General features: G+C 44.1%; 1 protein-coding gene across 3 annotated transcripts; it reads right to left on the bottom strand.

Moving 5' to 3' along the window:
* Positions 1-1,786: 1,786 nt before the first annotated feature.
* Positions 1,787-25,979, bottom strand: RASL12 (RAS like family 12). 3 transcript variants are annotated; one of them, XM_033920785.1, is made up of 6 exons: positions 25,540-25,979; positions 23,249-23,372; positions 15,780-15,836; positions 10,613-10,686; positions 8,158-8,348; positions 1,787-2,805 (listed from the first exon to the last, which is right to left on the bottom strand). In XM_033920785.1, exons 2-6 carry the CDS (start codon positions 23,364-23,366, stop codon positions 2,427-2,429), a joined length of 819 nt encoding a protein of 272 aa, XP_033776676.1. In that variant the 5' UTR covers positions 23,367-23,372; positions 25,540-25,979; the 3' UTR covers positions 1,787-2,426. The 3 variants fall into 3 exon arrangements, with proteins under 3 accessions (XP_033776676.1, XP_033776677.1, XP_033776678.1); XM_033920786.1 differs by lacking the exon at positions 25,540-25,979 and adding an exon at positions 25,311-25,514; XM_033920787.1 differs by lacking the exon at positions 25,540-25,979 and adding an exon at positions 25,182-25,482.

Here is a 25,979-nt window from a genome sequence, read left to right as displayed (position 1 = left end):
CTGCTCGCACTGGCAAAGATTTAAAGGGTGGGTAGGGATGGCACAAGTGTGGCATTGAGGTGTGTGGAAGGAGGGGGCAGGGTGCGCTATGCCACTGGCTGTGGTGCTAGTAAATTGTCCAATTTGAAAATGGCAATCGAGCTGTGCCAGCATGGTATGGATGGACTCCTCATCTGCCTGTAGGCAACCTCAGTTCATAAGGACCACAACCCAGTCAGGTTTTCATTTCCCCAATGAATATGCATGGGATCTATTGGTATACGATAGAGGCATGCATGCAGATAAATTCCTTACATATTCATTGGGGAAATCTTGAAAACCTGACTGGATTGTGGCCCTTAAGGACCAAGGTTGCCCTCCCCTACTCTAAAGCTTGTTCATGTTCGTGGAGGGTGGATTTTACCCATCAACAATGTAACCCTGAAAATCTCCAGCTGCCCTGAATCTGTTTAATAGTTGAACTCTAATCCGTGGCTCATATGTTCACAGATAATACCAGCAGAAGACGCACCAGTTCTTACAGACGTTCCCCAATATCGGCACCTGCAGCCATAAGGGCTATTGGGGTGGTAGACAAGTGGGTCTAGTAGGATTTGGGGGCTCACCATGACCTATATGGGAGTTGTGGTGAGATGTTTATGTGGCACCCTTTTTGTGAAGTTCGCAGCAGTGTCCTGTACGGTGCCCCATTATTCTGTTGCCATATCTGGGTGTCCAGTCCATTACTTTGCTGACTCTGCCCACATCCAAAAGGTCTTGTTCTAGGCGCTTTTGACTTGGATGAATTTGGTATAAAGATAGACAACTTAGTGGTCTGGATGATCAAACGACTGGACATAGAAGTAGATGATTCTCGAAGAAAGAAATATTTTGGACATATTTTTTGAGAATGGATTTTTGACTTGTCCGACTTTGGGCGACTAGCAACTTTGGGCCAAAACGGACATAGAAGTGTTTTTTGATGATGCCACTCCGTGGTTCTTAACTTTTGTATCTCCTCTCTTTACACCTGCATTGTGAGGTCATAGAGCTTTGTGGTTATAGAAACATGATGGCAGATAAAGGCAAAATGGCCCAAATAAAGGCCAAATGAGACCAAGGCATGTGTGGAGGAGGGGCGATGTGCGGCATTGATAGATGGGAGCTTTTTCATTTGATTTTAGTTTCTATTAGAATTCTAATCAGTGTATACATCCCACTGAATATTTAATTACGTGGCCTTTGACCTGAAACATGAACCATGTTGGGTCCGTTGCTACCTACTGGTATCGCTCCAAAAATACATGCTCTGAGAAAGCTCTTATCGCAGCAGTAATCTGCAGCTCATTGCAAAATGTCACCCTTCCTGCCAGGTCCTGAGCAGTGATTGGCTGACGCTTTGTAGCTCCCATCTTTCCTACCTAACTCAACTCGACCATATTCCCTCCCCCCTTCCCCAATAAGAGAGTTTCTCTTCTGTCTAATAGCCCTCCCATTCCCCAACATGACCAGCACCAATCAATTGCCCTTCCAACTCTTTCCCTTAAATGACTGTCCCCCTCCCAACTTAAAAACATTGCCCTGGTGTCTACTGTCATCTCTCTCTCCCTCCTCCCCACCTTACCTGAATTTAAAAAAAAAGTCCCTGGTGTCTAGAGGAGACCCCCAACCTCTTGCCCAGGTCCCTCTAGACCCTAACCTTAAGCAAAGCACACTCGCTGCCTCCAGGCCGTCATCTTCAAAATGGCAGTGTCATTGAGACAATCAAGTGCAACCATTCTCTATGCTTTTACAGCAGCTACTGATATAATAGAAACATTTAAATATATTTACTGCCCTCTTATTCAAAGTCAGTGTCATTTAGCAGAAGAAGGTGAACAGAGACATTTTAAAACAGAATGACAAAAACCAGCCATAACTGTCATGCATCTGGTCCTCTGACACACTTTTAGTGACAATTCAGAGGTTGTGTGCTTAGCCCAGGACCGTCAATGTTGAATCTTCTGTGACAGTCCCGAGGTCAGAGACGGAATGCACTTCCAGTGACAGTAATACAGAAGCCAACAGATAGCAGTGGGGGGTGGAACGTTGTCTCGGTGGTAACACTTTTTACTGTCCTACCTTGCAGAGTGAGGTAGGGGAGGTATAAGATACGATAACAGTGTTATCCAGCTGCTAAGACTGGCACCCACTGCTCACACAGACAAGGTCAAAGAGGGCGCCTCCTGCAGGTGTGTGTTCATGTCACTGGCAGCTGGTGAGTGCACCCACCACGCCAGGCCGAACCCATAGCCTGCAGCACTGACGGGGTTTCTTCTGGCTTTTGTTTCTTTGGATTCACGCAGGTGCGAAGGCCGAGGAAGTCTCTCTGACAGTAACACTTAAAGCTATTCCTGCTCTCTGGGTGCAACCCATGCAGGAAAGAGGCTGGCTGTTTTCTGAGAAAGCTAGAATATTTTAAAGCCCTTTAGTAAGGTTAGTGTGGGCGCCTTGCGCTTGCTCTGGGCCCTGGACGATTTCACGGTGATTACTTTGGCCTGAGCCACGGGAGGAATCTCCTTGTAGCTGACAGTGGACAGGGTGCTGAAGGTGGGTATGCCATGCTTGGAGCTGACCGCCGTGGCAATGGGCAGACTCAGATAAGGTTTCTCCTCTGCGATGTACAAAGGTCGGACTGCCAAGCTCCTCTCTGTGTCTCTACGCACTTCCCGAACTGCTTCGTGAAACACTTTTCGCACAGATTCAAAATCCAGGCAGGCTGACACTTCATAAAACAGACAGCCATACTTGGTGGCCAGAGACGAGCCGTCCGACTTGCTCACCTGTCTGATGAAGTGATAAAGAAAAGAGTCAGTCAACCTTTACCCTACTGGGCCTAGACCAACTTTTCTCCTTCTCATCCTGTCCATATCATCCCACTTCAGAGCTCAATAGCTGTTGTTTCCCCATCTCAGGCCCAGTTGCAATACAGCCAGCGATTGTCATTAAACCTGTTTTAACAGCTTTCGCGACGATCGCATATGCAGATCCGATGCAGAAAATGGCGCACGCCTGGTTTTCTGCATGATCGCTCATTCCCCGATCCAACCATGCAAATAAGCTGATTAATATTAAAATGCCATGTAAACTAGTAGAGTTATTGATACGCTAACATGCTTTCCTGATGCACTAAAAAAGTGATCGCTTTTAGCGATCAAAAAAAAAAAAAGCAACTGGCCAAAACCACCCGCTTAACTGTCTAACCTTTTTTTTTAATGGGCACAGATACTGGGCAAATTACACAATTACACATGCTCCTTTAGAAAAAAAAAAAAAAAGCCCCCCCCAGCCAATGACTGGCACCAGGAACTGCCCCTGCGCCAGTGAAATGGTATGAGGAATGCCCACTTCCTCCTGCCATGCCAACTCCACCTCCCCCGCATGAGAAAAAATGGCAGAAGAGATGCTCACTCACTCCCTCCTGCCATGGTGACTCCCTCCCCGCCAAAGCAGCAAAACGACAGGATGAATTCCCATTTCCTCCTACCACTGAAGGCTCACTCTCGTGCCAGGCAACCCCCCAACATCCCCTACCCTCCGCCCTCAAAAAAAAAAGGCAGGAGGAATGCCCAATCCCTCTTGCCACTGGAAGTCCTCTGAAACTACAACCCCACCCTCCGACCTCCCCCCCCATACCTTTTTAGAGAAGTTGGAGCGGGAGGAAGCTCAGTCCGTTCCGCTCGTAAGCCCGCCAGTTCAAAATGGTGGGCCTTTCTCTCACCGGTGCATCATGGGTTGCCCAAGGCGTCTTAGCCAATCAGGGCCTTAGGCTCCACCTTCTGTATCCCAGGATTCAATGGGGAGGAATCTAAGGCCCTGATTAGCTCAGACACTGCAGAATGAAGACTTCCAGGGCACACTGACCCCAGCAGGCAAACTCATTGCCGCTGACGGCTGCCTGAAGATTTAAAATGAAAGCGGCTGAAGAAGAGGTGGGTGGGGTGTTGGGAGAGCCATAACTCTCCTGACCTCAGACTGCCAATTTTTTTTTTTGGGGGGGGGGGGCATGGCCCCTGTGGCCATCCCCGGTCTTAAGGCCACATGCAGGGAGGCTGGAGTGGAGGAATAGTCTAATGGTTTAATTTATTAAGTGGGATTTATTAACTACCTCTGAAGAGATTCACCCAAAGTGGTGGACAGCAAGAACGATTCAACATAAAACTTACAATTTTGTTAACAGCATAACAGTAGTAAAAAAGACCAAATATGAACAAATACAATGAGTGAGGTAAACTCAAAATCAGCAAATTGAAACTTAATAATAGGACTATCAAGAAACAGTTTCAAAACTATATTTATTAACAGCACTGAAATTCAAATAAAAGAGATATAATACAATGTCAGCATCAGTAGCCAGAGCCCAAAGTGGCTGGGAGTATGATAGTGCAAATGCACCATCGAGCCCTGCCTGCCCCCCCCCCCCCTACCTCTGGAGATGGGGCTACAGTGGGCAGCAACTCGCCCTTCCTCAGACTGGTGCTGCAGCCTGGCCCTGGCATTACCACATGCTTGTGCCATGAGCTAAGATTGGGTGGGCAAAACCCACTTATAGCTACGCCACTGTATATTTAGTCACCAATGGTGACTTTGTAATGTGGCACGTTTAACATTTGTCTGCTATGATTAGAATTGAATGCAGACAAAAAGTGGTTTTACTTCATGGTCGTTCCTCTGAAACATTTCAAGCAACTAATAAAGTTATTCATTATTTTCCAGGAAGCAAAAGGGTCTTGATAGAATCCTGCCTCCTCCCCTGAATTTCTGCCACTTGCCCGCCATTTCAGACGCTTTATACATTTGCAGTCTCGTTTTGACTAATATCCATGAGCAGAGCCTGAATGACTCCCGTTAGTCTTTAGAACATGAAGGAGGAGGGGAAGTGGTTAACAGCATGCCACCTGACCCAGTTCACTCCGCCCAAGTCACAACCCTGTTCTGCTCCAGTCTCACCCCCCTCAACCTGTTCTTGTGCCGCGATTACATCACATGCATGCACGTGATGTCACTGCATTGCATCTGCACATGTGCAGATGTCCCCTGATGTGATCCTGAGTGGGAAGCTTTTCAAAACCCGGACAAAGTGCTGGATTTTGAAAAGCTGTCCTGACGCCTGGTAACCCTACACCTGATCCCACTAGGGATCCGTTCATCGGGTAAGTCCCTCATACTGATACCCTTCTCTTGCACTGCCAACCCTACTTTCTTGCCGTGCCATACGTCTGCAACAGGCTGCCAGAATCAATACGTCATGGCAGTATTCAAATCCAAGCTAAAAGCCCCCTTTTTTGAAGCCGCTTTCAACTCTTAACTCCAACTCACTGACAGATACCTAGACCCATTGTATCATTCCTTCTACCAGAATCTCCCCAACCCTGAGATGTCCTGTCTGTCCAAATTAGATTGTAAGCTCTTCTGAGAAGGGACTGTCTGTTGAATGCCTTTCTACGCCATAGAAATGATAAATAGTAGGAGCAGTAGTAGATGCAGTTATGTTAGAACCATTTCCAAAGCAAAGAGATTAAAAACCCTGCCAAAAATAAACTACAACAAAACACAAAAAGCCAAGATGATAAATCCCGTCTGGTCAGCTTAGCCAGTACACAGGAATTCCAGCCCTGAATCAAACGCAGGAAGGTGGGCGGGGCAAATACCTGAGACAGTGAAAGATGGAGGGCTGCATTCCTTGGCACAGAATCAGAGCCACCGGGAATGGAAACAGGGCTCCCACTTCCCCCACTGTGGCATCGTAGCAAGCCTCAAATCGGTGTCAGGTCAAAAGCGCGCTGGGACAAAGGCGCGCCACCGCGCCGCTCTAAATTACTGTTTTTAGCGCTCCGACGGGGGAGCGTGGGGGGGGAACCCCCCCACTTTACTTAATAGACATCATACCGCGTTGTGGGGGCGTTGTGGGGGTGTGGGGGGTTGTAACCTCCCATATTTTACTGAAAACTTCACTTTTTCCCTGTTTTTAGGGAAAAAGTTCAGTTTACTGTAAAATGTGGAGGGTTACAACCCCCCAAACCCCCCATAACGTCGGCACGATGTCTATTAAGTAAACTGGGGGGGTTCCCCAACAAAAACCCCTGTCGGAGCCCCTAAAAACTGTAATTTAGAGCGGTGCGGCGGCGCGCACTGCGCTCAATTGTCGGCACGCGCTTTTGTCTTTCGCGCCGTTGTCTATGAACCCTCAAATCTCAGTGCTGTGATTAGTGCTACGCAATCACTTCCTGGATTCCCTGTGCAAGGGATGTTGATAGGTATCGGTCACAATGATGGAGAATGTATATTTGGATCAATGTTATCCATCCTTTTAACTTTCAGATGAAGAGAGAAATTACAGAATCTGAGCTGCACTAGATTCCAGGGGCATGTCTTTTGCTAAATGGCACCTCCTGGCTGCTCCAAACAGAGACTGATATTGATCACCTAAGTGGGAAAATCCAGCCCCATGGCCATGCCCCCCAGGACCACCCACTTCCGCCTCTGTCATGCTCAGTTCCGCCCCCAGACGTCTGGTAACCCTAGACATAGGTGTGTGGAGTGGAAGGGAAAGAGAGATGGTGCCCATGCGGAAAGGAAGAAAGAGCATAATTAGACATAATAGTGATGGAGAAGAGGGAGAGAGAAAAAATTGGATGTTGTGGTGGAGAGGGAAGGATGGTAAAGATGAAAAGGGATGCAAGAGGGAGGAATGATGGACATGGGGTGGGGAAAGCCAAAAGGTGCTGTACAGGAGCCAGGGAATGAGAGAGGGAGAAATGTTGCCTTTGGCAGTAAAGGGGGGTAGGAGAGATGCACCCTAGATCCCCCCATCTCGCCTTTTTCACTCCCTTTGCAGCAAGGGAGGGAATGAGAGAGAGAGAGAGAGAGATGGTAAACAGGGTGTGAGAGAAATGGGGGTGGAGGAGAGAGAGAAAGAATAGCAGAAAAAAAGAGAAACTGAAACCAACTTGATGGAAAAATAAGTCTCCAGACAACAAAGGTAAACAAAGGAATTTATTGACTGAACTACGTTAGCTTTGGGAAATGTATATAGCAGATGTCTTTGTATTCTGTTGCATTTCTGCTTTTATTTCTCCAGTGCTGAAGTACTTGCTAATCCACAAGCACCGCCAGGTGGCCAGAGCTCCCTTCTACCAAGCCTAGCAGTCGCTGGCAGCATCCGTGAGCCACTAAGGTGTCAGCATCCTGCCAAGCTTGGTAAAAGGGATTTTGGGCCACCTTCAGAGGAAGGTGTCTTCAGCTGGCATAGCTGGAGTATTTATATTTTATACTTACATTAGAGACTCTAGCAGAGATCCATTTACAAAGCATGTATTCATTCCTATTAATATTTCCAAATTAATAAAGTGTCTTTGCTTATTTGTAAATGGGTCTCTACCAGAGCCTCTAATCCAGTAACATAATTAAATGAAATAACTGCTTGTGATGTTTATAGGGACCGGTGGAAGAGATTACTTGCGGGTAATTTGCAGAGTTTGCAGGAATGGCATCAGATCTTTTCCTCGAGTCATTCTCTAGTGGGAAGTTGTAACGTATAACTTCCTACCGCCTTCTGTGCAGTGTCTGCTCACCTCCTGATCCTCACTACTGCCAGGAGAGCGGGGATAACTACATCTACTGTATTTTTGTGGTGATTTGTGTTGAAGAACTTACAATGCTTTGCAGTTTGTGCAAGGTATGATGTTTATTAAAATTAAATAGCTACAAATAAAAAAAGAAGCAGGATCCTGTGCTAGATGGACCATCGGCCTGACGCTCTTGATGTACTTGTGCTCAGAGAATTAGCCTCTTACTCTCTGAGTGCCTTAATTAGAAATGACCTCCAGCAATGGTGCTGGTCCTTCTCCTCTTCAGATGCTACTGAATATGTCTTCAAGATTCTGCAAATCGCACCCCCTGATGCTATTTGGATGAAAGGTTCAATATTCAGTTCTCCTACTTACTGAGGATTGGGTCATGGAGATGATGCATTCAGACCCTTAGGAGGACAGAGGGATGTCAGCACTGAAGAGGGTAGGCATGTAGGAACCAGGCTTTTCCAGGCCCTAGCCATGTGGAGACTAGAACCCCATAAGCAATGATTATGAGGAAAAGGAAAGGAGCAGGTTGGGAGGGAAATGAATGATATACTTGTACCTGTATCGCTCCATATCAAGCTTGTTTCCTAGGAGCAGCACTGGGTGATCCTGCTGGACGCCTTTGGTGTGGAGGGAGATTATCTCCAAATATCTATGGCAGACGTCAAAGCTTCTCTTATTCTCAATGCTGTAGACAATCATGAATGCACTGGCCCAATGCAGGTAACGCTCACAGTTCACAGGTCCATCCTGGCAAAGAAGGTCAGACAAGGGTTAGCAATGGTCAGCCCCCATTCACATGGCTCTTGATCAATATTTCACGAGGCAGCCTACAACTAAGGTTTCAGTACAGACTAGGCCGCGTGAAATGGTTCATTGTCCAGTGTGCAGAGAGCATTATCAAACAGAGAGGTTTTGTGCTCTAGAAGCTTCTATGCCCAACACCCCATATAGGGAGTAGCAAAAATTATTACTGAGAGACTTTTACTAACAAGGACACAGGGCAAGAGGAAAAAGAGAAAGACAACAACTTCTCCTAGGAAACCACAAACTGAAGGAAAAATAAAATCTGAAAAGATCAAGATTCACAAAGGTCCAAAACATAACTAAAGCATGTTTTAAATTCATATGCTCCAATAATGAACTGTGGCAATATGAAGAAAACATAAAAGAAAGATATAAAAAAAAGCTATTTAGAGACAATCCAAAACAATTCTACTGGGACCTAGGCAAGAGCATTAGTGCAGTGAAAATGGCATCAACTTAAGCTGAAACAAAAACAAACTTTCTTGAGAAACTTGTGTGAAGAAACTTAGAGCACAATGGCCACCTTGCCCAGAGACAATTTGGAAAAAGCAAATAGCAGAATTACAGAATGGCTTGAAATAATACCAAAAGGACTGGAAAGCAGGGTTAAGAGAGCACCACGCTAGAAATGCCCTGATCCAGATGGAGACACCAAGTTTTGGTTCCAACAGTTAACATCTCACTCTCCCAAGACCAGACAGACTGCAAAAATCAATTGGCCAGGCAACCAAACCTAAGAAGAAGAAGAAGAAGACAGCTTCTTCTTCCAAAGTAGTGCTCCAAAAATTACAGACCCATCACCTACCTACAAACTATATCGTTTTCACTGCACTAGATGCCAATAGACCAGTGGTCTCCAACTCATAACCCTTTGCAGGGCCACATTTTGGAGGGCCTCAGAAAAAATAGTTAATGTCTTATTAAAGAAATGAGGTCAAACTCTTTAGAGTTTCTAAATCTTTCCTTTTGGCTAAGTCATTTATAGCTAAAGAGACATATGATCACTTTTGGGATTATGATAAACATACCGAGGGCCTCAAAATACGACCTGGCGGGCCGCAAGTTTGAGATCACTGCAATAGACTATGCAATCAAATTGACTCTAGTATCTTCACAGCACTAGAACAGCACTGGAACAGAAGAATAACAAGAGGGGAACATACAGAATCAAAGACCTAAATAAAGTGGTGTGCAGGTCCTGTAGAACGGAATAAACTTCCGGCTTCTATAAGTCAAAAAATGGCTGAAATTGCACTTAGGGCTCCTTTTACTAAGGTGCGCTAACAGATTTAGTGCACGCTAAATGCTATGGCGCCCATTCTATTTTATGAGCACCTTAGCATTTAGCACATGCCTTAGTAAAAGGACCCCTTATTTTGTAAAATGAAATATGGGTGCTGAAAGGCACTTAGATTGTAAGAGGAGGCGTGGCTGTTATGCTCCAGGCATGGTGTGTATTGCTGTTTTATTTATTTTGTGGGTGATTTTTTTAATCCGCCTTGCTAAAGGCGGTCTATAAATAAAAATACTATAAACTCTTTTGGTCAGTGCTAAGAAAAGCAGCAATCTCAGAATAGCATGGATTTACTATAAGAAAGTCTTTGCCAGCATCCCACATTCCTAGATAGTAACAAGTCTTGAAAAGTCTGAAATAAACCCTGGATTGAATGAGTGTAACCAACCCCACCATTGGAATTATGAAGACTATTGCAGGGAGACTCCCTATCACCACTCTTATTTTGTATGGCACTTAATCCATTGAGACTTCAGCTATGGATTTAGGCTTAATCCTAAAAATGGCAGCATCCCAGAGGCATATCATATTTACAGCCTAGTTCTATCACTGGTGCTAAAAATTACATGCAGAAATTTGGGCGTGCAATTTAATGGAATAACACGTCAATTGGGTGCCAATAACCAATTATCACTGCTAATTAGTATCAACCAAAATTTACGTACACATTCGATCTTCATGTAAATTGTAGACATGTAGGGCCTTAGCCATGGGAGGATCATGGGCAGACAGGGGCATTCTTGCAGGGATCATGGTGTAAGTTGCTACAAGTGGTTCCACTACAGATCTTAGACTGTCCACTTTTCTCCTCATAGCACTTCTCCTCCTTATCATTCCATTCATGAGATTCTTAGGTTTAATGTATGTTTATAGCAATTTTGTAAAACTCCCAGTCAGAGTTCCTGGGGTTTACCTGGTCAGCTGTGTCCATCACTCTTAGCAGAACGGGCTGCTGGTCTACTATTTCTTCTGAAGCGTAGATATCCTCTGTGAAGAGAGAGTATCCGTTGTTACTACTGATGCTAAAAGCATCATACAGCACAAACCATCTGGCACAGGCACTTGGCCTTTTCAACGGCTGGGAACTCCAGGGGCGGCAGTTCTATAACTGGGCACCTCCATGTAAGTGCCCCAAGAACCTACAGTGGGACCCAGATTCCATAACAGAACACAGGTATTGGCACATCTAACATTGATGCATCACATAACAAACCACCGGTTGGGCTGTGCTATCTTGCCCGAAATTATACCATGAAACATAAAAGCCAGGTAAGGGAAAAGGCCTCAGAAGCCACAGGGTGCATTAGCACCTTAGAACTGAAAGCAGGACAGGCGATCTTCCTGCTCATTCAGAGCCCTGTTGAAACGATAATCCAATCGTGAAACGTTGGCCATCGTCAGCTTTTTCAGCACAGCGGCGACACTCGAGAATTTGGCTTCAGCTTTAGCTCTATAATACACGGGAGTGCAGCAACAGCTATGGACTGCACTGATAATCACAACACAGCAGCATAAAGATAAGTTCAGTCCTTGTGCCTTGCATCGGTCAATTTGAAGTTATTTGTTTATCCACGGCACAATCGCTTCAAAATGCTAAGGGTTTTTCTGGCTGATGATTGAAGATCTATTTTCAGCTCTCACCTATAGCCCTGGTGTTAATGCACCCCGTGGCTTCTGAGGCTTTTGTGCTTTATGGTATAGTGAAATTTCTGGCAAGATAACGCAGCACAACTGGTGGTTTGTTAGAGTTATATGTTTCTTTTTCATCTCAGTTCCTCCATTGTGGAAGGTATTTTGTATCATAGTTGGACCAGCCATAGACCTAGTGTAACAGTGGTCTCGTAAATGCAGTAAGTTACATGTATAGATAAGAGCTCCGCCCATTTCCTGCCCATGCTCCACCCATGTAGGCACCCCTTTCATTTTGCACTAGCCGCTGGATTCTGTATACATCATCCAAAGGTGGGTGTGCACACAAACTAATCAGCTAATTAATTGATAAGAATCAATTATTAGTGTTAACCGGCACTTAATTAGTAGCGATTGGGAGTTACTCACAGATCTGCCCTACGCTCTATTCTATTACCTTCCAAAGCGCTCCGAACTGGGCATGGCCAGGTGTGGCTGGAAATTAGGTGTGAGGTTATGGAATGCCTTCATTTCCATGTCTAATTGCCATTAGTTGAGCGCCAGTGTTTGTACCAGCCTTTGGCAGACGTCCAAGCTTGTGCCCAAAGTTACACACCAAATGCGAGCTAACTTAGCGCAGATCATGCCAGTGCCAATTACCCGATTTCCCTTATGCCACTACAGAATAAAGCTTAGACAACCCACTGAACACTTTCATGCGTGCTAGTATTTGCAAAGCTGTGGGATAACGTGGGTTCCTGCCTATATCTTAGATTGTGCTTTGGTTGTACCACAGAAAGGCGATATATCAAGAATCTAATACACATAGAAATGTTTCTATTCGAGAAATGCCCTGTGTGTGGTTCCACAGTACTTGAGATGCAATTATTGTGGGATGAATGGGCTCATCTATCCACCACAGGCCTATTTATAGACTGGATTTCTTTGAAAATGTGTTTTATAGAATTTTTAAGGGAAGAATGTGTAGAGACTGATTAGAATTATTAGGCTTTTAGCCAACCCTGAGAAAATAGCCATATCTGGCTAATCTCAGTCATAAACCAGCTCTAATTCTTAAGCCCCCCCTTGCCTCTTGTCATTTATAAATGAGTGCCCTTATTCCAAGAGAAATTCAGTGGGAAAATAGGCCAGAATACAGAGCACTTGATGCGCTTCTGGGTAATTAATTAATTAATTATCAATACCTTTCTAGCATCTGTTACCAAGTCTTTCAAACACTCCTGACAATGAGCTGGGAGGGTCACGACTGGGGCAGTGGAAGAGGGATGTAGGGTGGTGTTGTCTTACCTCCTCTTACCCTACCCCACCTAACTGTTTTCTGTCACAGCCGGGGGCAGATTTTGTGACAAGAATTTTAAAAGTCTGCAGCACATTGAAACAGATTTTGTCTTTAGATTACATTTGAAACTTTGCTTATGTCTGTATTATTTCTTTGTATTTGGTGAGGGAACAGAATTCTACCCCAGGCCAGGCCTCCATCACCAGACACGGTCCGGAGGTCAGAAAACAAAGATGAGGCTTTGAGGGTGGGGGTGGCTAGAGGTGGGATGGGGCATGGCCATGGCCACAACAAGGTGAGGCTGAATATCATTACAGACTATCCAGCTAGTGCAGGGCAGCCTGGAGAACCAGAAGGTTATCTGGTTGGTGAAAATATTTACCGGTAGTCTACTAACCAGATTACTACTCAGATAACATTAGGACAGCAAAAAAAAAAAATGCTCTCCTAGCTTTAACTGATTAGCTCTCTGGTTAGTAGACTAAATATCACCTCTAAGCACTCGTTGCTATACCAGAGAATCAACTCCAGCTAGGATCCAAATATCAGCACTGAATATCTGGATAAAGACCAAATAGGAGGACGTTTTTTTCTCACTCAGAGAATAGTTAAGCTCTGGAACGCATTGCCAGAGGTTGTGGTAAGAGCAGAGAGCATAGCTGGTTTTAAGAACGATTTGGACAAGTTCCTGGAGGAAAAGTCCATAGTCTGTGACCGAGAAAGCCACTGCTTGTCCTGGATCGGTAGCATGGAATGTTGCTACTCTTTCGGGTTCCAGAATCTTGCTATTCTTTAGGATTCTGAATGGAATGCTGCTACTCCTGGGTTTTGTCCAGGTACTAGTGACCTGGATTGGCCACCGTGAGAACGGGCTACTGGTCTGACCCAGTAAGGCTATTCTTATGTCAGCTGACATTTAAATTCAATGCTTGACTGCCGCGGCTGACTCACAGAAATGGTTAAATGCAGCCGAAATAGCACAGAGCTAAGTGGGTCAAGAGCCTCCTGGGGATTTGCCTTTCAGTCCCAGCTCTGCCTGTGCGCCTGACCTCAGCCGAGTCACTTTATCTCTCTTCTGGCTCTGCCTCTGCCACTCCGTGTGACCTTGAGCGAGGACCCTTATCTGCCTGTAACTTTAATTAGGAAAAAGAATGACCTAATCTTTCCCTCACAAGATTTTGTTCCAAAACCAGAGCATGTACGATTGATGGTCAGACAAAACACTCCAGATGCTGAGACTCTGGACTGTGGGTTACATCTTAGTCTGAAACTGCAAACGATCATTCTTTTATGTCGCTTGCCAATCCCTGTCTTATAAAGACTTCTCCTGAATAGCAGAAAAAGTCTTTGTGTGATAGGTGGAGAGTGCTTGAAATGGTGAGATTATCAAGATACAGGGTTTGGAGCTTGAAAGTGGTCAGTCTCTTATTTTAAGTGGGCTGTGAGCCAGATGTGCTGTGAAGCATTTTTCCCACAGATACAAAAACAGGGAACAGTAGCATATCTGGCTCATCACAGACTAAAAGTGCTGAAGGAACCAAGGAGAATGCAATGGGAAGGAACCCAAGGGGTTTCCTGATCTTGGGAGTGTTTCTTGGCCATTCCTGATAGATGAACTCGCTCCCCACCAAACAACGGAAGAGTGTTACTGCAGAAACTGGGTGACTTCTCACTGACACCCTACTCTAGAAGGTGTAAATCTCATGGATAGAATTGGAATGGGAATTTTTAAGATCCCGCCCTAATCCCAACAAACCACACCCCCTTTCCAGAAGGATCTTTTTCAGTTTTAGACATATGTATCTTGCATCAAGATGGAATTCTTAAATTGTCCTTTAAAAAATCATCGGAAGCAAAAATATGGCTTTTTTCCTGATTTATGTAAATCCACTCAAGACAGAAAGGAAACATTTCTTTTAGCATCTCAAGAGGCTAGATGCAAGTGGTGGTTAGATTTCCTTGTAAGTGTGTTGTTACAATCGAGTCCCAAAAGCATACTGCATGCTCTTTGAACCATTACAATTTTCTAATTTCCATATAAGTAAGAAATGACTTTTACCCTCAGAGAATTCCAAGTTCCATCTCAGATTCTGTATGATTACAACAGAGGTTATAACTGTATATATATACACGCTCATAAATTAATGTTTATGTATACTGGGGAAAGATCAGGTATCCCCTTTTTTCCCTCACTTGGATCCCTTCCTTTAATATTTGGTTACAGACAAATGGATAGGATCTATCCTTTTTTTTAAGTAATTGTGAATATTTTTCTTCTTTGCATTTTGCCTTTATGTAACCCTTTTGCTAAATCAAATGTTTGTTTGGAAAACTTTATAAATAAAACCAAAGGTTTTAATCTACTATTAAGATAGACCTGGAAAAAACCCACTACTGGAGCTGGTAGCATGGAATGTTGCTATTCTTTGGGATTCCGGGAACTTGTCATTCTTTGAGCTTCTACAGTAGGATCTTGCTACTCTTTGGGATTTAGATTGACCACTGTTGGCGGCTAGATGGACCATCAGTCTGACCCAGTAACTGGATCAGTTGGTTAATTGCCTCCACTTCAAGTCTTCATGTACCATCTCTTTTCTGTTTCAAGATCATCTGCCCAATAAAGGCAGCTAATCTCATCCTCTTTAGTCAATGACCCTTTCTTCCTCTCTGACCATCAGCCTTTGCAATAAAAATAATCAAATGTTGCCCAGACCTCTAGTGGCCTTGATGTCCTCTACCCAAACCCCATTGACCACGTTGTTTTCAGCTCCACTGCTTGCAGACACACCTGTGTCCTCCTAAACTCATTTTAAAGCACTTGGATTTGCTAATATCATGTAAATCACATCCAGCTCTAATATGAAACAGTCAAGTACTGTATTTCACTACAAAACTGCAGAAAAGGTTTCTACCACGGGCCAGCAAGATAAATACTCCGACGTTCATAGAAATTCTGTGAGGATCAGAGCATTTACCTCGTTGGCCCATAGTAGAAACCTCTACCCCAGCTTTGTAAAAGCCAACACTTGTTAAGCTGGCCATGAATCTTCTCTTTCAGCATATGATTTCACACAAAGTGCTTTGTAAAAATACCTTAAAAAGACATCCGTATGAAAGCACAAGACTAAACACAACTATGAAAATGACTTACCCATATTAGGATCATATTCACTTATAAACCTCTTGGTTAGGAACTTCACAGTCAGCGCTAAAAGAGAGTAAAATGTGGAGATTTTCAAATTACAATTCTGATAGATTGCAGCAAGAAGTCATCATTAGCCTAGAGCAGTGGTCCCCAACCACTGGGCTGTGAACCAATAGCGGGCTGTCGCTGGTGCCAAACCAGGCCACACAGCTGATAGCTTTTCTGGTGCGGTAAAAAACAGCTTTCCCCCGTGGCCCAATGCCTGAACTCCGGAAATGAAAGAGAAGTGCATGCTGGGGCCAGGTCTGGAACCACACAGTGTGGAGGCACAAGAGACCAGTGCATGATGGGGCCGAGTATGGAGCCACACGGTCTGGAGGCACAAGAAACCAGTGCATGATTAGGCAGGGTATGGAGCCACGCGGCGTGGGGGCACAAAAGACCAGTGCATGATGGGGCAGGATCTGGAGCCACGCGGTGTGGAGGCACAAGAGACCAGTGCATGATGGGGCAAGGTCTGGAGCCATGCAGCGTGGAGGCACAAGAGACCAGTGCATGATGGGTCAAGGTCTGGAGCCATGCAGCGTGGAGGCACAAGAGACCAGTGCATGATGGGGCAGGACCTGGAGCCACGTGGTGTGGAGGCACAAGAGACCAGTGCATGATGGGTCAAGGTCTGGAGCCATGCAGCGTGGAGGCACAAGAGACCAGTGCATGATGGGGCAGGGTATGGAGCCACGCTGTGTGGAGGCACAAGAGACCAGTGCATGATGGGTCAAGGTCTGGAGCCATGCAGCATGGAGGCACAAGAGACCAGTGCATGATGGGGCAGGGTATGGAGCCACGCGGTGTGGAGGCACAAGAGACCAGTGCATGATGGGTCAAGGTCTGGAGCCATGCAGCGTGGAGGCACAAGAGACCAGTGCATGATGGGTCAAGGTCTGGAGCCATGCAGCGTGGAGGCACAAGAGACCAGTGCATGATGGGGCAGGGTATGGAGCCACGCGGTGTGGAGGCACAGAGGAGCAGTGGAGGAGGAGAGAAAAGGCCTGTTGCTGCTTTGGTGGTACGTTGATATTAAAGATAAATAAAAAGGGTGGGCCTAGCTACGTCAGTGGAGTTTTGCAAAACATAAGATTACCCCCTCCTTTACTTTGTAGTTCAATTTATCCCAAATTCTATGTGAATGTGATCTTGTTTTATTATTTGTCTTACTGAATTTTCGATTGTAAGCCACCCAGAAGGAATGTCCTTGGAGCAGGAGAAGATGGGACCATCTAGTTGCAGGGGAACAAGCTCTGTGCTCCCACTGATTCTGCATTATGGGGAGTTGTATTAAACAGAGTAATAATAATAGAAATCAAGTGCCTAATATAAAATGTATTAATTACATTTACTTTATATATAATGCGCTGGAATCTTCTCCTCCCCCCCCCCCCGCAAGAGTCTGGAAAAATTGTCTTGCATGAAACCAGTCTTAGGTTGGGGACCACTGGTCTAGAGGACTTTTAAGAAGCCCCCAAGGGCGAGAGCCTTAATAGAAATGCTCTGGCATGTCTCGATTGCCTTATTCTGGGGGATCCTAGATGTGGGACTTGGCTTTTGAGAGCATCACGGCAAACATCAAATCAGCAACCAGAGATTCATTGCACGTTGCCTCTGACCTGCTCTCACGATTGGATTTGAGGAAAGGTTTGAAATTTTGAATTGAATTTTTGTCCTGCTTTCCTTTCTAACATCTGCTGGGGAGTCTTTTTTTTTTTTTTTTTCCAATGCTCTCAGACTCTTGGGCAGAGCCAAGAATTGGTATATAGCTATTTTCCACAAAACCAAGGCATGAGTCATTTAAAAAAATATGTTCCGTAATCTTTTTCCAGAATATAAGACGCATCTGAAAGAGCACACTGTGTTCTGTAAAAGCTTTAACATTCATTCTTCCTTCCTTTAAAAAAAGAACAGAATTTATAAAGCAGGTACATCATTGACAGCTAGTCGGCTCTTATACAAGCTGCTTGTTTTTGTAAGATATTAGTTAAAGTCTAATGTCTGCAATTTCCTGCAAGGTTGTTTCCATGAAACACAGCAACCAAAAGAGACAAAGTATAGCCAGTAAGGGCAAAAAGTAAGTATCTTAATGCATTTTTTCTGTTCCTGATGCAAACAAACTGAAGAGCTCTGATGAGTTTGGAGCTTGCGCCAGGAATAAGCAATGGGGGTTTCATTAGCTCCATTTCAGAAATTTGTGTGTTCTTAAAACAGTCTGAAACCATGAATTTACTCTTTAATCCCTTCTTTTTTTTTTTTTTTTTGCTACAAAGATATTTACGAGCTTTTTTTAATACAGAATGTTAATAAGCCCTAGCATGCAGCTAGTGTGTGAGAAAAAATTTACCACAAAATGTGTTGAACACTTTTGCAGTAATATCCCTGTTTTTGTGTGCTAACCCCCAGATTCTCTAACTGGCACCCATGTCGGTGGCTGCCAATCATGTGACAGCGCCGGTTAGAGAATCGCAAGCCTGTTTCTTACAAAATAGGTGACTGAAAGGTAGACCAGAAAACCCTGGCCTACATTTCAGCTGCCTATCTATGCCAGGGGATCCTGAAACTAGACCACAGCTTGCCATCAGCTGATCATGGGAGGGGAATTTCCCCCAATCAGCTCAGCCAGCAGGACTTGTTGAAACTGTGGCTTCAAGGAGTCCTGCCGGCTCAGCTGATCAGCAGAAATTCCCCTGCCACGATCAGCTCAGCCGGCTGTGGCGGACATATGACCCCAATCAGCAGGAGGGATGCCCACTCCTTCCTGCCTGAAGACAACCCCTGATGCCCTCCTCACACCCAAAATCGGCAGGAAGGATGCCCCCCCCCAACCCCCATACATTTACTGGAAGACCGGCAAGAGGGATGCCCACTCCTTCCTGCCAGTAGGTCCGCCTCTTCAAAATGGTGGGCCTTCCCCTTCCCCCTGCTGCGATCAGCTGATGGCAAGCTGCAGTCTAGTTTCAGGATCCTCTGGGAAGGATAGGCGGTTGAACTGTAGGCCAGGGTTTTCTGGGCCTCCATTTCAGCCGCTCATCTTTGTACGAATCGCACCTACGAAAGTGCTTTAGACCGCCTAACGCCTACTTTGGCATTCGGTGGCCTATGTAGGTGCGATTCATGCAAAAATAAACGGCTGAAATGAAGGCCCAGAAAACCCGGTCAACATTTTCTTTAAAATTCACAATGTAATTTAATTTTGAGTTATTATATAATTTGTTTGTTTCCTCTGTGTGCTTTTCTATTTTAAGTGGCGTTCCTTTTTTTATTTTAATTTACACATTTTATGTTTATGTAAACCGCTGAGAACTCTGTTGAGATTTGACGGTATATGAAATTTTAATAAACATAAACTTACGTAGGCGATTCTGGCACCTTTAATTTAGTCGCTGGTAGGTACCTCAACCATGCCATTTTTTGCCATTTCCAACGGTGTTGGTAGGGCGCCGGTTTTACAATATCCCCCTAAGTGTGCATTAACCCCCAAAATCCTGTATATGGTACCATAAGTTGCCTGCACAAAGCTGATTGGCGCATGCGACTTAATTAACAAGACCAATCGGTGCCAATAATTGGACTAATGAAAAGTTATTTCATTACGCACAAAACTTGGTAGGCGTATTCTATAATGTGGGGCATGTCAATTCTAGTGTGCGAATGGGCAGGTATTTAGACCTGTTTTACCTTGACTTAAAAGGATGTTCCTAAATGTTATGCCACGTAGGACGGGATACGGCCACTAAGCTTGATTCCATGTGTAACGGGAGCGTTTTAGGGTATCCAACTAAGTGCCGTTCTGATCAGCACTGATTTTGTTTGTGTCATCTTATATTTTGCCTTTGCCTATACAGTTCATGGTGGATCATAAATTAAATTGAAAATTACTGGAAAGCACACTCGAAGTATAAAAAGCCTGTCTCCGTGGCAAGAAAGATAAACTTAAGGGCCCTTTTTACAAAGCCATGGTAGCAAGACCCCAGTGGCAAATGCATTTACCATGAGAGAATCACTACCGTGATTTGTAAAAGGGGCCATAAATAAGAAAAAATTAACACTTCCGAAACAGAAAAGGTTTCAAGTATCTTCTAAATACTATGGGCTGTTTGAAAAGTAATGAGACTGCCTCTGTTTTTCTTTCCAAGAAGTAGATGTGGCAACGCTGTGCTGGTTCATGTGAAGCTCCTACATTGACGTTTCTGAACCTGCAGTTGGACTGTCATAGTCTTCATCGTTGGGTCATTGTACGTTTTGTCATGGCAGGTGAAGAAGACATATTATGGCAAGCATACGGTGGTGAAACAATTAGCCCTGCTTCAGTATTTCTGTGGTGGAAGTCATAACATTTCAAGAGTTTCGTTACCGCTCTTTCCAAGTTTAACAAAAAAATTCAATCGCATATCTCTAGCGTCCTCTCACAGACATGTCTTCCACATCTGCCATGACAAAACGTACAAAGTGCTTCCTCTCGCTGTGACCCAACAATGAAGACTACGACAGTCTAACTGCAGGTTCAGAAACGTTGATGTATGAACTTCACAAGAACCAGCACAGCGTTGCCACGTCTACTTCTTCGAAAGAAAACCAGAGGCAGTCTCATTACGTTTCAATCAGCCCTCGTAGATAATTCCTTTCAAATCTGATAAAAGAGGGCAGACCATTCCAAACAGAGGAATACAAGAAAGACAACACCAGTTATTTAAAAGGCTTAATTTGCCTTAAAGGTGGAAATGAATACCACAATATATTAGAATTGAAAAAGACATCACAACATTTAAAAAATTATTAAAGACTTATTTATTTAATGATGCTTTTAATATTTGAAACTTTTATACTTTTTGGAGATGCTTTTAATAATGCTATGGTTTTAACACCCCCTCCTTTTGTATTTTCCTTTATTTTTTTCTACTGAAAAATTTAAAAATTGTAACTTTTAACCTTTTTTCCTCCCGACTCATGTATGTATAACATGTAACCACTATGTATATTGTTAGTTTCTTTTTATTGCTCTTTATTGATTTTGTACATCGCTTAGTAATTTTAATAGGCGATTAATCAAATACACTAATAAACTTGAAACTTGAATAAAATATTGTTTTTGGAAGAATGATCAATCCTACCTATGGACAAATTGATTAGAGTCATTAGGCAATAGTGGAACAAAGCCATAAGGAATTTTATATGTCATAATTTAAGTTGAACCCAAGCTTCAATAGAAAGCCAATGCAGTCTTTGATAAAAGGGAGAAAATTTATCAAACTTAGAAACTGAAAAAAATCAATCTAACTGCTATGCTCTGTACCATTTGAAGTCCCATTCCAAGAACCCTAAATTCAGCTCCTCTGATGTGACCAGTTATCGGCCAACAGCTTCCATCCCCCTATTCATCAAAATGATGGAAAGATATGTCACAGAACAACTCAAATGCTACTTAAAGCACTTCAATATCCTCCATCCTTCCCAATTGGGATTCAGGAAAAATCACAGCGGGATATGGTGGTCGCAGCACTAGCAGAATATGGAAAAGAATTACTAAGCAAGAGTCACTGTGCAATCATAATCCAATTTGACTTAGTAGACTTCGATCAAATGTCCGAGATCTTCAGTGATTTTGGATTTAGTGGCCCAGCCCTCTCCTGGTTCCAAGGCTTCCTAACCACCTGGCACTATGCTGTACGTAAGGACGGTGAACTTTCTGATAGCTAGTACCCTCCTAGCGGGGTCCCCTAAGGATCCCCACTATCACCATCAATGTTCAACCTCTTAATGCAATCCTTAGGAGCCGCCCTAAATCTCGCACAAATAAAATATTTTATGACATAACGATCATGCTACCTGTAATGGCTACATTAGTGAACACCCTCACCACTGTCAAAAAATGTGTTCGCATCATAGAAAATAGGACCTCAAACCAAAGAACAAAGGGCAGTGGTTGGAGCATCTGTATCCACAGTTTTCTGTTTTTGTTTTCACGGTGGATTATTGGGTCTCCCCATTTTTCTTTGCAGTGGTTGGAGCTACAGCGTCAGCACCCCGAGGTTGTAGGTTCAAACCCCGCGCTGTTCCTTGTGACCCTGGGCAAGTCACTCAGTCCTCCATAGATCCAGGTACGTTAGATAGATTGTGAGCCCACCGGGGCAGATAGGGAAAATGATGGAGTACCTGATTGTAAAACTGCTTAATCTTGATAGGTGGTATATAAAAACCTAATAAACTTGAAACTTCAAAACCAAATTCCTTTGGCTAGGACCCTTAACTGACTCCAAGGATCACAGTAGACAATGGAATTACAATCCCAAATCGTAGGAGTAGAAATTGATAACCACTTATCTATGAAGAGCCATTTGAAACAATCTTTCCTTGTGATGAGAAAGCTAAGATCCACCAGAAAATACTTTGAAACAGAGGCTTTCCGAATTTTAGTGCAACCCCTAATCCTATCTCGACTAGACTACTGTAATGTAACACTAGTTCTTTGCTTTCGCATCTACAACTAGCTCAAAATGCAGCAGTAAGACTCATATATGGATTATGGAAATCGAAACACCTACAGACCTACTATATGAAACTACATTGCCTGCCCTACATTGCACTACATTAACAGATTGAATTTCAAAGCTTGGCATCTTTTACTTCCCCAATTATCTACAAAAAAAACTAATAAAATATCAACCCAGTAGAACTCTAAGATCATCTTTCCATGACCAATTTGAAATCACAGGTCCTAGAGTAATAAAATTTCAAGCAACTAGGAAAAGAGCCTTCTCATATGCGGATCGCTACCTTTGGAATGCCATACTTCATGACTTCTTCGAGGGAATATCTTGCTCCTCCTTCCGGAAACTATTATTCACTATGGATCCATCCAAAGTCCACTAACGAACATCTCTAGCTAAATATTGTATCTGGCACTAGACTTTCTTGGATGATAAATTGAAACGTTTGTTCTGTCTATTGGGCCGGAATGAAACTCGGAACTATAAACTGTCTAGAGTTTACTTTAATTTAATTTTTAATCTTTCTTGTTTTCCTGTTATTGAAATTTATAAATTTAGATTGTTAGTTTAACTATTCTATCTTTCCTTATAATGTAACTATAATACTTATTTTCTTGGTTTTGGGTTTTTTTTCTTTGTCTTCAATGTTCTTTACTTTCTTTTCCTCCCTCTTATTATATCTCTCCGCAATGTTAAGTGATGTCTTTTCTTGTATGCTTAATTAGATTGTGAGCCCGTTCGGGACAGAGGGAGTAGCTCAATGCCTATATTTCGTATTGTAAACCGCTTAATATCTTTGTTCAAGCAGTATATGAAATGCAATAAATCCAATCCAATCCAAAGGATTAATGGCACAGTAGGAAGTTTAGCTATCCTGAGATACCTGTTGCTTCCACCCCACAGCCTCTTCAACCCTGCTTGGGGCAGTTTTGTTCTCACCTGATTTTCCTGCTCCTTTGCATCCTAAGAGAGCAATGTTGCACTCAGGGAGGTGATTCTGTGCATTGCGATCGTTGGATACATTCCCAGCTCGGGGTTTCCCAAACATCGAGGACATCCTCTGCTGTGAGGAAAAGAAGAGCTAAATCATTAAATTAGCATCACCTCAATTTTGCTACTTTTGGGGATTTTGCCAGGTACTAGTGACCTGAATTGGCCTCTGTGAGGATGGGCTACTGGGCTAGATGGACCATTGGTCTGACCAGTAAGGCTATTCTTATGTTGAGTGGGAGGATATAAAATAGAAGAGAATCCGCAGGTATCTGAAATTGGAGGCTCTGAAATGTAGTTCCAACGGAACCAGAAATCCAGAGCTCAGAGCTTCCAAGTTACCCAGAGGGAGACTTTTCTGGCCAGCCCTTGGTCTGAATTTACATTCCAAAGCAGGGGTCCAGATCCAAAATGCAACAGAACAAGGTTGTCAGAAATCCAGGACTGGCCTCAAAGCACCTTACTGGAACTGGGTAACTTGGCAGCTCTGAGGTGGATGAGAAGTGCATTTAAGGCCCTTGCCTTGGCTGTGAAGAGATGCTTGGAAACTTTGCCCTTATGCCCCCAACCCGGCCATGACCTTCCCAGGACCACACCCCCTTATAATTGTCCCTCCCATGCCCCTCCCTGGTCCTAACCCCCTCTGACCTGGCCTTGCCTCTTCCAGGCCCACATCCTCTTGCACTTACCCCCCTGACCCAAGAGGTGCATGGGTGATGGCAAGTACTCGTCAGTTACTTTGGCAGAAGCATTTATACCTGCCTTTGACAGGGCGTAAGAGGTTGCACCTAAAGTTAACCACGTAATGTACTTATGCTAGCATTCTACAGAGCCAGTTTCACACATAATTGCCGATATAGAACTGGTATTTGGCACGCCATCACCCTAGTGCCTAACTTAGAATTTACTGAATTACCTCCAAAAGCCAGTTAATCCTGAGCCTTTTAAAAATTTATTGGAAGATCTAGTGTTAGTCACCTCTTCTGATGCGATATCCCCGAGCTCACAATTCTACCATACAGTCTTCTCATCGTCTCTCCCCTCCCCATAATCTCATGCTGAGCCTACCGTATTGCTCATTCACAAATTCCATGCTTGGTTTTTCTCCTCCTGCCTGCCCCCACGGCCCTTCTAATCCCAATCCCATACTCTCCACTAATTCTGTGCTTCATCTCTCTAACAGTCCCATCCCTCCATCATCCCACCACCATTTTACCATCCCCATCTTTTCAACCTTCCACCAACCGCATCCCTGCATCTCCCTACCAGTGCCTCCCATCCTGATAGTATAAACCAGTGAGATCCCTACCTTCGTGCCACCAATCCCATCCTTTCATGCCTCCTCCACTCTCATCACTATATCCCTCCATCAGTCTAATTCCCTCATCTTTCCACCAATCCCATTCCTATATCCTTCTCCAATTCCCACCATTCCCTTCCCCACCACACCTACTTATCCTGTCCCTTCATCTTTCCCCCCTCCCAATCCCATTCCTAGATCCTTCCCCCACTAACTTCATCCCTTATTCTGTCCAGCAATTCTATTTCTAGAACCCTAGTCGGTGGTTCTCAACCAGGTCCTGCGAATCAGTTTGATTTTCAGGATGTCTACAAGGATGAAAAGTGAAGGTGGTGCATGCAAATTCAGCTCATGTATATTCATTGTGAATATCCTGAGAACTAAACAGGTTAGCAGGTACTTGCGGACTAGATCAAGAACCATTAGCACCACTATTCCCATCTGAACAATCTTTGCTTCTCCTCTGCTCCTCACCAGCTGGGAACTGAAAGCTGAAAAGGGTAGAGGCAGAAGATTTGATAGAGCAGAAAATAAATATTTTAACTAAATAAAGAAGACCCCTGTGCCAGCTCAGCCCCTCACCTGGGGGCGGAGGAGAGTGTTAAGCCATAGAGTCTGACGCTTATGCTTATTCTCATACACACAGCCATGTTCCACCCTAAAGGCTTGAATTTTGTTTTCACTGTTAGGCAAAAGGCAACCTAAGCTCACTTGATAAACTGCTGCCTCGGACAGTGACCCTTTCCTCCTCCATGCCCAAAGTGCTGACCCCAGGATCAGAATTTGCAACGGCAAGGGAGGAAGTGCGCAGGTGACAGGTCCTTGGATCCTGACATGGGTCAGTTCTCTGTCTGATGATATAATGACAGACTGACATGCAGCTGTGCTCTCAGCAGTTCACTCTCTCTCTTTCTCTCTCTCTCTCTCAAAGCTTTTCTACCTGGGCTCCTATTCCTTCAGACTTCTAATCCTTTGGGGCTTTGGCTTGCTCCTTCTGGGAAAATCTGTACTTTTAGCTGCCCTCAGGACTCTTTGGATGCTGGCTGGAAGATGCTCCTTTTCCTTGTGCAGGTCCTATTCCGTCTCTTAATGCTGTTTCTGAGATGATTACTCCATCAAAAGCATTTTCTACTCTTGAAGCATCTTGTAGTTCTTGTCTTGGAACTTTGTTTTACCCCCCCCAAGGCTGCTCCTTTTGGGCTTTTAGCTTGTCCTCCTCCAGCCACTTCTGGTACAGCAGAGATGCTGTGCAGGGTGTATGACAGGATGTCCAGCCATTACTGGGTTTCCCAGCTATAATCCACAAATCAGCGCTATAAATACTCTCTGCAGAGTGACTATTGAGAGCTTCGTCTCTCCCTTCTGTGCCTAATCTCTCTA

This window comes from Geotrypetes seraphini, chromosome 14 (genome assembly GCF_902459505.1).
Source record: "Geotrypetes seraphini chromosome 14, aGeoSer1.1, whole genome shotgun sequence".
NCBI lineage: Eukaryota > Metazoa > Chordata > Amphibia > Gymnophiona > Dermophiidae > Geotrypetes > Geotrypetes seraphini.
This window is presented reverse-complemented; position numbering and strand designations above follow the sequence as displayed.